Below are 12295 nucleotides of genomic sequence, written 5' to 3'. Positions count from 1 at the left end.
CTTGATCACGGATTCTAACATTTTACCTACAACAGATGTTAAACTAACCGGCCTATAATTCAGCCAGAGAAAGGGTTTAAGGAATTCGAAGCCGAGTGGAATTTGGTGCTGAGGGGAAAGAGATGCTCATCTTTGGGAGGAGCGGAGAGGCGGACCTGCGAGGGAAACTCAAGAGCAAGTCAGTGGTGGAAAGAAATTGAACTGTGCATCACATCAGTGATTGGCTGGTGACTGGTAAGTAGTTTTTCCATCCCTTTTTTGGTCTTGGGATGTAGTTGTTGTTGTAAGTTAACTCAAGGGTTAAGTCATGGCAGGAGATCCCAGACCTGTGTCGTGCTCCTCTTGTGTTATGTGTAAATTCAAGGACCCTTCTGCAGGCCCTGCTTCCTTTACGTGCAATAAGTGTGTCCAGCTGCAGCTCCTGTCCGACCGCTTGACAGCTGTGAAACTGCAGATGGATTCACTTTAGAGCATCCATGATGAGGAAGTTGTGGATAGTACGTTCAGTGAGTTGGTCAGACTGCAGATTTACTAGGCTGATGCCGGAGTTGAGGGGATTGAGCTATGAGGAGAGGCTGAATAAACTAGGCTTGTACTCGTTAGAGTTTAGAAGAATGAAGGGAGATCTCATTGAGACGTATAAGATGATGACTGGGATGGATAGGATAGAGGTGGAGAGACTCTTCCCGCTCAAAAAAGACAGTAGGACTAGGGGGCACAGCCTCAAGATAAAGGGGAGGCGGTTTAGAACGGAGTTGAGGAGGAACTTCTTCACTCAAAGGGTGGTGAATCTCTGGAATTCTCTGCCCGTTGAAGTGGTGGAGGCTGCCTCGCTAAATATTTTTAAGAAGCGGGTTGATGGGTTCTTGATAAGAGAGGGGATTAAGGGTTATGGGGAGAGGGCGGGAAAGTGGAACTGAGCCACAACAGATCAGCCATGATCTTATTGAATGGCGGGGCAGGCTCGAAGGGCTAGATGGCCTACTCCTGCTCCTATTTCTTATGTTCTTATGTTCTTAAATTACTGAGGGAGATAGGAAATGGGTGACCACCAGATAGGGAAACAGTAGGAAGGCAATGCAGGGGCCCATTCGATCGGCTCCTCCAAAACAGATATACTGTTTTGTATATTTTGGGGGAAATGGCTTATGTGGAGAAAATGGCAGCAGCCAGGTTCATGGCACCATAGTTGGCTCTGCTGCACAAGAAGGCAGAAGAAAAAAGTGGCAGAGTTATAGTGATAGGGGACTCAACTGTAAGGAGAATAGACAGGCATTTCTGCGGATGCAGACGAGACTCCAGGATGGTGTGTTGCTCCTCTGTTGCAAGGGTCAAGGATGACTCAGAGCGACTGCAGGGCATTCTGGAGGGGAAGGGTGAACAGCCAGCTGTCATGGTGCATATAGGTACCAACGATATAAGTAAAAAACAGGATGAGGTCCTACAAGCTGAATTTAGGGAGTTAGGAGTTAGACTAAAAAGTAGGAGCTCAAAGGTAGTAATCTCAGGATTGCTCCCAGTGCCATGTACTAGTCAGAGTAGGAATGTTAGGATAGCTAAGATGAATATGTGGCTTGCAAGATGGTGCAAGAGGGAGGGATTCAAATTCCTAGGACATTGGAATCAGTTCGGGGGAGGTGGAACCAATACAAATCGGATGCTCTGCAATGGGGCAGGACTGGAACCAATGTCCTGGGGGAGTGTTTGCTAGTACAGTTGGGGAGGTTAAACTAATGTGGCGGGGGAATGGGAATCAATGCCGGAAGTTATCAGAAAGTGGAGACAGAAACAGAAAGCAGTAAGAGGAAAAGTGAAAGACAGAAAAACCAAAGACAAAAATCAAGAAGGGCCACAGTACAGAATACGGAGACTGGGGAGAACTCAGTGAATGGGTCCAATAAGACTAAGAGAAATAAAACACAGGGAAAGAGTACAAAACATGACAAGACAAATGGTCTCAAGTGTGTTTGCTTTAATGCAAGGACCATGTCGGATGAGGCGGATGAACTTAAAGCTTGGATTACTACATGGAACTATGATGTTGTGGCAATTATGGATGAAAGAAGGGCAAGACTGACAGTTTAGCATTCCAGGATTTAGATGGTTCAGGTGAGATAGAGAGAGTGACAAAAGAGGTGTTGCATTACTAATTAAGGAGAATGTCACAGCTAAACTGAGGGAGGACACCTTAGTGGGATCATGCAGTGAGGCAATATGGGTAGAACTCAGTAACAGGAGTGATGCAATCACACGGTTGGAGATGTATTACAGGCCTCCCAACAACCAGTGTGAAGTGGAGAAACTGAAATGTCAGCTGATTACAAGAAGATGTAAAAACAACAGGGTTGTTGTGATGGGTGATTTTAACTTCCCCAACATAGACTGGGATTCATTTAATGCTAGAGGCTTGGGTGGGGCAGAGTTTGTTCAGTGTGTCCAAGAATTCTTCTTGATGCAATATGTAGACAGTCCAATTCAGGAACAGGCTATCTTAGTCCTGGTTCTGGGAAATGAACTGGACAGGTGAGTGTAGAAAGGAGGATGTTGACATTCTAGGGCATGTTGAGATAAAAAGGGAGGAGGTATTGGAGGTTTTGAAAAACATTAAGGTGGACAAGTCTCCAGGGCCAGATATCCCAGAATACTAAGAGAGGCGAGGGAAGAAATTGCTGAGACCTTGGCCAAAATCTTTATATCCTCTTTAGCCACGGGTGAGGTACCAGAAGATTGGAGAGTAGCTAACATTGTTCTTCTGTTTAAGAAGGGCAGAAGAGACAATCCAAGAAATTACAGGCGTGTAAGCCCTACAGTGGTGGTGGGGAAATTATTGGAGAAAATTCTTAGGGACAGGATATACTTACATCTGGAAGCGAATAGGCTTATTAGCAATAGGCAGCATGGTTTTGTGAAGGAAAGGTCATGTCTCACAAACTTAGTTGAGTTCTTTGAGGAAGTGACAAGAAAAATTGACCAGGGCAGGGCAGTGGATGTTATATACATGGATTTTAGTAAAGCCTTTGATAAGGTTCCTCATGGTAGGCTGATAAAGAACATGAAGTCATATGGAATCTGAGATGAGCTGGTAAGATGGATACAAAACTGGCTTGGGCATAGAAAGCAAAGAGTAGCAATGGAAATATTTTTCTAACTGGAGGTCTGTGACAAGTGGTGTTCCTCAAGAATCAGTGCTGGGACATCTGTTGTTTGTAATATATATAAATGATTTGGAGGAAAACATAGATAGTCTGATTCATAAATTTGCAGATGAAACAAAAATTGGGGGAGTAGTGGATAGTGAGGAGGATTGTCAGAGGATACAGCAGGATATAAATTGGCTGGGACCTGGACCAAAAGATGGCAGATGAAATTTAACCCAGACAAATCTGAGGTGATGCAATTTGGAAGATCTACTACAAAAGGAAAATGCACAATAAATGGTAGTGCCGTTAGAAATATTAGCATACAAAGGGATCTAGGCATGCAGATTCACAGTTCCCTAAAGGTGGCAACTCAGGTAGACAAGGTGTCAAAAAGGCATATGGCACGCTGACCTTCATCGGCCGGGGCGTTGAGTATAGGAATTGGAAAATTATGTTGCAGCTGTATAAGATTTTGATTAGGCTGCATTTGGAGGTTTGTGTACAATTCTGGTTACCATGCTACCGAAAGGATGTTGATGCATTGGAAAGGGTGCAGAAGAGATTTACCAGGATGTTGCATGATTTGGAGGATATGGACTATGAAGAAAAGAAGTTGAACAAGCTTGGATTATTTTCATTGGCGCATCAGAGGATGAGGGGGGACCAGATAGAGGATTACAAGATTATGACAGGCTTGGATAGAGTGGATGGTCAGAGCCTTTTTCCCAGGGTTGAAGCGTCAATTACTCTGGGGTATAGACTGAGAGTGAGAGGGGGAAACAGATGCAAGGAGCAAATTTTTCACACAGAGGGCAGTGAATGCCTGGAACGGGCTGGCGGAGGAGGTGGTGGAAGCAGATTCTATAACAAGAGGCATCTGGATAGATACATGAATATGCAGGGAATAGAGGAATATGGTCCACCTGGAGACAAGAAAATATTAGATTAGAGGGGCATCTGTGTTGGCACAGACGGTGCATTGAAGGGGCCTGTTCCTGTGCTGCAGTGTTCTTAGTTCAGCACAGTTTTGAGTCATTGGTAACCAGTCCCTGGAAACCATGAGTGTGTTGGGCTGAGAATCCTCAAGTGACTCAGCAGATTCATCCCAGAGCCACACACCCACTGGCAAAGAGTTGTCCTAGGGAACCAGGAGGGGTGAAGGAGGTTCTCCCTCGCTTAGTGTTTTTCCACAGCAGGGTATCCAGCTGTGTTGTGGCCTGTTGGGTGAGGCAGTGTCACGTAGCCCAGTTTGTGCATGATCCTCCACTGAACCAATCTTTATTTCCCCCACTTTGAACACATCGCTCCGACCATCTTGGTGGAGAGACAGAGAGGCAAGCAGACCCTCCCCTGGGACTTCCTTCCCAATCAGGAAAGAAGCTTCTACCTGGGAGAACCCTTGAATTTTTACATTTCTGGTAGGCAAGAATTCAGAGCAGTAAACTGTCACCAGTGGATTTGGCTGTGACATTGAGGAAAGGCCCTTCTAGCAAGTGTAAAATCTCAACTGGACAAGTTGCAGCACATTCGCCTCCAGTTGGGGCTAAATCCTGTGGTTGGGATAAAATTAGAGAGGATTTTACTCTGCAGTTGGTTCCCTCTCTGCCTGTCCTGGAGGGCCACTTTAATAAGGACAGGCTATTCAATGAGGATAGATCTGCGCTTTCCATTTCTTCAACATTTTAGTTCAAGCTTCAGGTACTGATACTCCCAACTGCGGTGAGTTACTGAACCTAATGGCACCAGGAATTCATTTAAGTGCATGAGTGCTCACTCTGAGGCTGGAGTCGCTACCAGGCTCAGTCACCCCAACTTTCACCCCATGTCAACACCTGCTATTTAAAAAGAAGATTGAAAATAAACAGGCGCAATAAACATTCAGAAGCAAGATTGGAGCTAATGGGAATTGTTTCTTGCTTCACAAGAAAGTTTTTTTATATATATCTCGCTGTGTGAGCTCTGATGCAGAGTTTTACCTTCGTCTGATTTCAGTGGCTGCCTTTCTTCAGAATAACGAGCACCGCGTTTCAAATACGCTGGGGGCCCCGAGACGGTCTAAGAAGCAAGTTTATTTTGTGATCCTTCCGTGAACAACTGATCCCACATTTCCCGCAGAAACAGCGGGGGAAACTCGCCAGCAGCGTGGGTGAGTGTGGATCTGTCTCACTCACTGTTGACAATGAGGGCAGCAGCTCCCAAGTGAGCATCAGGGAGGGAAATCGGTTGAAATTAGGAGAAATATCATCATTTCCAGCCGCTTTCCTCGATGTGCGTTTTTTTTTCTGACAGATAGGATGCGGGGTTGAAAACTAACCTGCAGCGGGAGGAGTCTGGATATTTACTAACTGAAAGTGACCAGTTTCCATCCACATCACCTACACACCTCTGCACTTCCTGCACACACACAGTACAAGAATAGAAAGAATATGTGCCGTTCCACTGCTTTAAAATATCAAATAATTAATAGTACCCAAAGAAATCGGCATGAAATAGAATTTACATTTATTATCAGTAACTTGGTGGAGTGGTTCCCAATTCTGTAATTTCTCACCGAGTGGAGATCGTTCTGTTTAGTTCCAGAAATGGAAATCTCGATGAATACAAAAAGGGCAGAGAGGAGGATGCGCTCAGAAATCTGTGTCCTCTCTTGAAAAAGATGCTAATCAGGCTTTCTGTTGCTTCGAACGTGGCCAAGAGTTCTCACTCCTCAATAAACCCCCCTGGAAGAAACCATCGATCAGTGGGCTCAGGGGATTGTAGGCTGCTGATATAAATATAGTGTGTGTCCTCTCTGGAACAGAGACATAGCTTACAGACAGTCCCATAGAGATGGCGAACAACACTTCAGCAGAAAATGTTACCTGGGTCCCGGCAGTTTTCTCGGATATTTTGAATTTCACAGATTACTATAACAGCGACGCTGTGAGTGTCACCAGCCTCTGGAGCCAGAAAAGTTCCACCCTGGGGGATGTTACCCCCAGTGAGCTTCCCCCCGTCAGCCCCGCCGCAGCTTCCTGGGACTCTGCTCTGAACCAGGGCATCGATGTGCTGGTGGGGGGGATTCTGAGCCTCACCATGCTGGGCTTGGGCTGCACAGTGGAGACTAACCACCCGGGATACCACCTGGGGAGACCCGTAGGGGTGCTGCTGGCTGCTATCTCCCAGTTTGTTATCATGCCTCTGATTGCCTTTCTCTTGGCTTTGATTTTCTGTCTGAGTGAAGTGGCTGCGGTGGCCGTGCTCCTGTGTGGTTGCTGCCCTGGGGGAAACCTCTCCAACATCATGTGTCTGCTGGTTAATGGAGACATGAACCTCAGGTAAGAAACTGTGGCTGCACCGCTCAGGGAGCAGCCAATCCATCATTTGATGTATTTACACCAGCCACTGTCCGCGTTAAACTAAACCAAGCTGAGAAGCTCAAAACACCCGCACCATTGAAAGAGAGGGGCATGGGGCAGGGGCAAGGGGGAGAGGAACCCGCAGAGAGGGCGGGGGACGGTGAGGTTGGGACGACAGGGGTGGAGGTGAAGGTGGATGAGGGTGAGGAAGGTTTTGGGTAGGGGTGTGTGAGGGTGAGAGTGGAGGTGAGGGAGGGTGAGGTTGAGGGTAGGGGGCTGAAGAGGATGAAGAGGCCGGGCTGAATGTGCTGATGTGGTTATTGGGTCCACACTCCCTCTGAGTGGAGGATGGTCCTGTGAGATAGTGAATGGTCCAGGGACTGCCCTGCTGCCGGATCCACACACTGCAGTGTTTGTCTAATCTGTCTCCCCTTTCCTTTTTAGTATCATCATGACCATCTCCTCCACGCTGCTGGCTCTGATCCTGATGCCCTTGTGTCTGTGGATGTACAGCCAAGCCTGGATTAACACTCCTGTCGTTCAGCTGATGCCCCTCGGGGCGATAACCCTGACCCTCTGCTGCACTTTGATCCCCATTGGCGTGGGGGTGTTTCTCAGACACAAGTACAGCCGAGCTGCAGACTTTCTATTGAAGGTACAGTGACCGGAATGGGCCGAGTGTGGTGTCCCTCCTTGTGTAATCCTGGCACTAGCCTCGCCATAGTTTGTTCAAACAAAGCAAACTCAAAAAAGCAGCGAAAAGCAGAAAGTGTTGGAAGAATTCAGCGGGTCCGGCAGCATCCGTGTGGAGAGAGATAGTTAAAGCTTCCAGTCGAATATGTCTATTCCTCAGCCCTGACGAAGGATTAGCCAGACTCGAAACATTGGCTCCATTCTCTCTCTCCACAGGTGCTGCCAGATCTGCTGAGATTTTGTAGCATTTTCTGATTCTGATTCTAGCAGCCGCAATGTTTTGACTTTTACATTAGTACCAAAACTCGGAAGCTTTTTCTCCTTCCTTCTGGATGAAGCAAACAACCTGATAAATCGTGCGAAATTTAAACATGAATCAGGGTCAGGATTTGATCATATGAACATTGGCAAAAGCATTACATATATGTAAAAATTACAGTCTGCGATGCCTGCATTTAAAGGCTTGACTCACAGCAGATCTGACATCAGATTTAAGACATCATCCCACTTCAGCAAACCCCATTAGTCATTCATCCAGCCATAGTAAAGGTGACCTAGCTAAAAAAATTAAATTTGACTGCGACTATGTTTATATGTATTTCCGATCTAAACCGACACATGGAGACTCCAACCTAGTCCAGTGGCATTTGCAAAACAAAAATAACCCAACAAATAGATCTTACAAATGTAGACTCTTACAGGTTTGTCGATGGACCTGGGCTCTCGAAGTCAATTCCTCGACTGAACACTGAGAACAAAAAGCACATTTCAACAGATAATTGAGATCTGAAATAAAAAATTTGTTTTTGTGGAAATTCTGAGCGGATCAGGCAGCAACTATGGAGAGACTAGGCTAGTCAATGTTTTGTGTTCGGACCCTTCTTTGAAAACAGTTTTGGAATTTTAGCACGCTCTGCTTTCCCAGGAGGTATAGTATATACGGGTGGATGCAAGTGTGATGTTTAACTCCTTACCCGCCAATTCTTCATTTTAGAAAGAGTGAACCATATCATTTGTTTTGTCACAATATTAAAACACTCAATAGCACTGTCATTTGGATGCTGAGGTAATCCAAAGGACCCTTTCAGATACGTTTTCACATTTGACACTTTGTGTGAAACCTAAGTAATGTGAAACAGCGCATTAGGAAAGGGTTCTTCCTTACTTTGCTTCAATGTATTGCAGGATACAATTCCCATCAAAGTGCATCAGAACTACTTTGCACTATTGCAAGAACTGGTGCTTTAACAACAATTTTATATTATTTCAACGACTTTCTTGTAGCTCTGCATTAACCTCCTTCAAATGAGTCCTGTGTCAGGTCTCAATCGCAATTCTCTGGTGTGGAAGTCTAATATATTAAATGTAAACAAAGATTTAAACATAATGTTATTCTCTCACTGTTGAAAAATAGCAAGACCAATAGCGAAGTTTATTTAAACGATGGATAGAATACCAGTGCCGATTGTTTTACTCTTGCCTCTGCCTCAGAAGGTTGAGGGTGCAAGAATCATAATAAATTTATCTACATCATTAATACTGACATCCGGTGCAGTTGGTGGTTCTGTCCTTGGGATACGATTTAAAGAGATATACTCTCTAACTCGGAGTTCAGGTAAATTTGAAAAGTCTCGCAACACTATGTTATCTTAATAATTTATATTAAAAATGGTAAAGAAAATAAAGATGCGTCACAACTCACATACCTTTGAGCAGTGTTCCGTTAGAGGTTATTGGGAATAAAAAGCAAAATAGACGTTCGGGTCAGTGCACTAGCAGCGTGATTTAACGTTGGCACTTCTCTTACTGTGAAGTGGCTACTTGGTTGAAACCTTTGTTTAGCAACTTCTTCATTTCACTTCGGCATGGGCTAAGCGGAACTTCTGCATTTTCCAAAGCACTTCAATTGCAGGTTTCACTTCTGGGCTGTGAAATGTTTGTTCAACTGCACAGTTTGGTAATTCTATACCTTTGATATTGCCGCTTCCACTATTAATTAGAAGATTTATAATTTGCCTTAATTCACTGTTAGAAAATCAAGTTCATACTGCCATCAGTTTTTGTAAGTATAAATATCTTACCCTACTTCAAAAGCCTTGAAAAGCAGAAATTAAATGTAGTGCAAGTAAACACTTCATAATAATCCACAGGACTGATGTCCTCAAATTTATTTTGCCACATAGCAAACAGAAAAGGGAACTGCATAGATTCAAGTGGTATTTTATGGAGTCTCATATTTCAATCACTTTTTAGAGTAAAGAAAACAACAATTAAATAGGGGCTTAGTGAGATCATGGCTGGAAAACAGTGTACAATTTTGGTCCCCTCACCCTAGGAAAGATGTACTCCTGGATGGAGTGTGATGAAGATTCATTAGATTGATTCTGGGAATGCTCTCTGGGAAGATATTGAGTTGACTTTGCCTACATTATCTAGAATTAAGAAGATGTGAAGAGATCTTATTGAAACATAGATTTTAAAATCCTAAAAGGGCTTGACAGAGAGAATTCTGAGAGAATTTCCCCCTAGTTGGAGGACCCAAAACCAGAATTCCAATTTCAGAATAAGCAGTCACCCATGCAAGATTGAGAAGAACAAAAATGTTTATGCTGCATGTGGCGGGACTATAGAGGTTAGATTGTTGTGGGATTACTTAGCTGTATGCTTTGTATGCTGCTTCTGCTATTTAATATGTGAGTAGTCCTGTGTTGTAGCTTCACCAGGTATGCCTGATGTTGCTCATGGCATGCTGTCCTGAACTTCTCATTGATCCAGAGTTTGATGGTAATAGTAGAGTGGAGGATTTGCTGGGACATGAGGTTACAGATTGTGATTATATACAATTCTGCTAATACTGATGGCCCACTGCACCTCATGGATGTCCAGTTTGAATTGCTAGATTTGTTTCAAATTTATTCCATTTAGCATGATGATAGGATACCATCCATCATGTGTGGCACTCAGTCTGTCAGTGGGTTTTAATTGCACAAGGTCTGTGCATTGGTCACTCCATTTATTAATTGTATCTTGGCAGGTGCATCTATGATAGGTAGAGGGTGAGGACAAGTAGGTCATTCCCTTAGCATTTTCTGCAGTCTGGCAGAATTTCATTCAACGTTTGCTTAGTAGTGGCAGGCATTTGGTGAAGTTCCCCAACCAGGGTATATTGCAACCATTAGTGCTTCTTCTAAATGATATTCAATGTGGAGCAGCAATGATTCATCAGGAAGGTAGGTGGTAACTGGCAAGAAATTTCCTTATTCGATGATGTGAGATTTTGTGGGCTCTGGAATCAATGTTGAGGACTGTATACTACTGTCCTGCCTCAATGGTTGGACAGAACTCAAGATAGAGGCATCTGGGATATTACCTGTATGGTATGGTTCCATAAGCATGACAATAGCTATGGAAGGTCATTGCTTGACTGGTCTGTTGATGGCTCTCCCTATTTTGGCTCGTTAGCAGGGAGGATTTTGCAGGATCAGCTGGGCAAGCTTTGCTATTGTGATTTCCAATGCCTTGGTCAATGTCAGGTGGTCTGTACTATTCTTATTTGACCTTTTTGCAGTGGTTTGGTAGTTCTTTCCATGGACCAAATGAGTAAAACCAACTCAAATTAACTTAGGGACAAATTAAGAGGGGCAGCCCCCCAAAAAGGAAGGGGGGGGAAAACGGCCCAAACAGAAACCAAAGTCCAAAGGAAACTTAAAACATTAAATCAAAATGTGGTTGTGAGGGTCTATAACGCACACCAGCCCCTGCAGTGCCCAGCGGGCACGGAAGGTGTCAACTGCACCCGTGGACACCGCGTGCTCCCTCTCCAGGGACACCTGGCCACGAACTTAGCCGCGGTAGAGGGGCAGGCAGTTGGGACGGGCGGCCCCGTCGATCGCCCACTGCCTGGGCCTGTTGATGGCATGTCTCGCCAGGCCCAACAGCAGGTTCACAAGGAGGTCGGCATCCCGATGTGCCCCTCTCCACACCAGGTGCCCGTAGATCAGGAGTGTGGGACTGAAGTGCAAACAAAACATCAATAAAAGGTGTTTGAGCTGAACATTTCAAATGAGTTAAGAGTCAACCTCATTATGTGGATCTGGAGTAGGCCAAACCAGATAAGGATAAATGATAGATCGCCTCTAATGAAGTAGATGTATTGTACAACAATGGTCACCTTTACTGAAACTAGCTTTTAGTTTCAGATTTATAAATTAATTTAAATTTCACTAGTTGCTATTTTGGATTTGAACTCATGTCCCAGAGCATTAGCCTCAATAACCTAACCACTGTACCACCATCCCCTTCCAAAGTGTGGTGTCCAGGATCACTTATAGTACTCCAGGTGTACACCAACCAGGGCTTACTATAGCTGAAGCATAACTTTCATTACTTTAATATAAAGGTCAGCATCCCATTCACCTTTTTGATTACTTTCCTGTGTCCACGTCAAGTTGGACCTCTGCTGTTTCGAACTTTTTGCCATTCAGAAGGCATCTGACCTAGGTTCAGTGACTGATTTCACATTTAGAAAATTAATGGGAAATATTTAAACTAGGAGTAGAATTTGCACATGGTGATCTTTTTTTAAAAAAAACAATATTCTTTTTCTAGGTTTCCCTCTGGTCCTTGACGGTCACTCTAATACTGCTCTTTATCCTCACTGGCACCTTGCTGGGACCTGATCAATTAGCCACTATCCCAGCTTCTGTGTACATTGTGGCTCTGCTGATGCCTCTCGCTGGATATGTCGCTGGTTATGGTCTAGGCGCTCTTTTCAAATTGCCTTCCAACTGCAAGAGGACAGTTTCCTTGGAGACTGGATGTCAAAATGTCCAACTCTGTACAGCCATCCTGAAATTAGCCTTCCCGCCCCAGATAATTGGCGGTATCTACATGTTCCCGCTGCTCTACGCGTTATTCCAAGCTACAGAAGCTGCCCTGTTTGTTTTGGCATATAGAATCTACAGAAGAGATGAATTAGACAAGAAGCTGTCAGACCAAGAGGATGATACAGACATTTCATACAAGAAGCTCAAGGAAGAAGAGGTGACTGATTCAGCCTATGGCGCTGTGAATAGCAGTGAACAATGTGTTATGATGATGGAGCCCACTCCTGGCAGTAGCTGA

At 44.5% G+C, this 12295-nt stretch overlaps 2 protein-coding genes across 3 annotated transcripts in view; one reads left to right on the top strand and one right to left on the bottom strand.

Moving 5' to 3' along the window:
- LOC145342386 (peptidoglycan recognition protein 1-like) overlaps nt 1-9209 on the bottom strand; it is a 25270-nt gene extending 16061 nt beyond the window's left edge. The window contains exons 1-2 of one of the 2 annotated variants that reach the window (XM_080187925.1): nt 8878-9208; nt 7871-7919 (exon numbers count right to left, since the gene is read on the bottom strand). The gene's annotated coding sequence lies outside the window, so the exon portion shown is untranslated. Of the gene's footprint in view, nt 1-7870; nt 7920-8877 lie in introns of both variants that reach the window. The other variant, XM_080187935.1, reaches the window with a different exon arrangement.
- slc10a4 (solute carrier family 10 member 4) lies at nt 5970-12295 on the top strand. Its single transcript, XM_080187912.1, has 3 exons — nt 5970-6457; nt 6923-7133; nt 11780-12295. The coding sequence occupies exons 1-3, from the start codon at nt 5970-5972 to the stop codon at nt 12293-12295; spliced, it is 1215 nt and encodes a 404-aa protein (XP_080044038.1).

Source organism: Carcharhinus amblyrhynchos, chromosome 1 (assembly GCF_965287045.1).
Source record: "Carcharhinus amblyrhynchos chromosome 1, sCarAmb.v2.hapA, whole genome shotgun sequence".
NCBI classification, from domain to species: Eukaryota; Metazoa; Chordata; class Chondrichthyes; order Carcharhiniformes; family Carcharhinidae; genus Carcharhinus; species Carcharhinus amblyrhynchos.
Note: the sequence above shows the minus strand (reverse complement) of the source record. Positions and strands in the feature narration are given on the sequence as shown.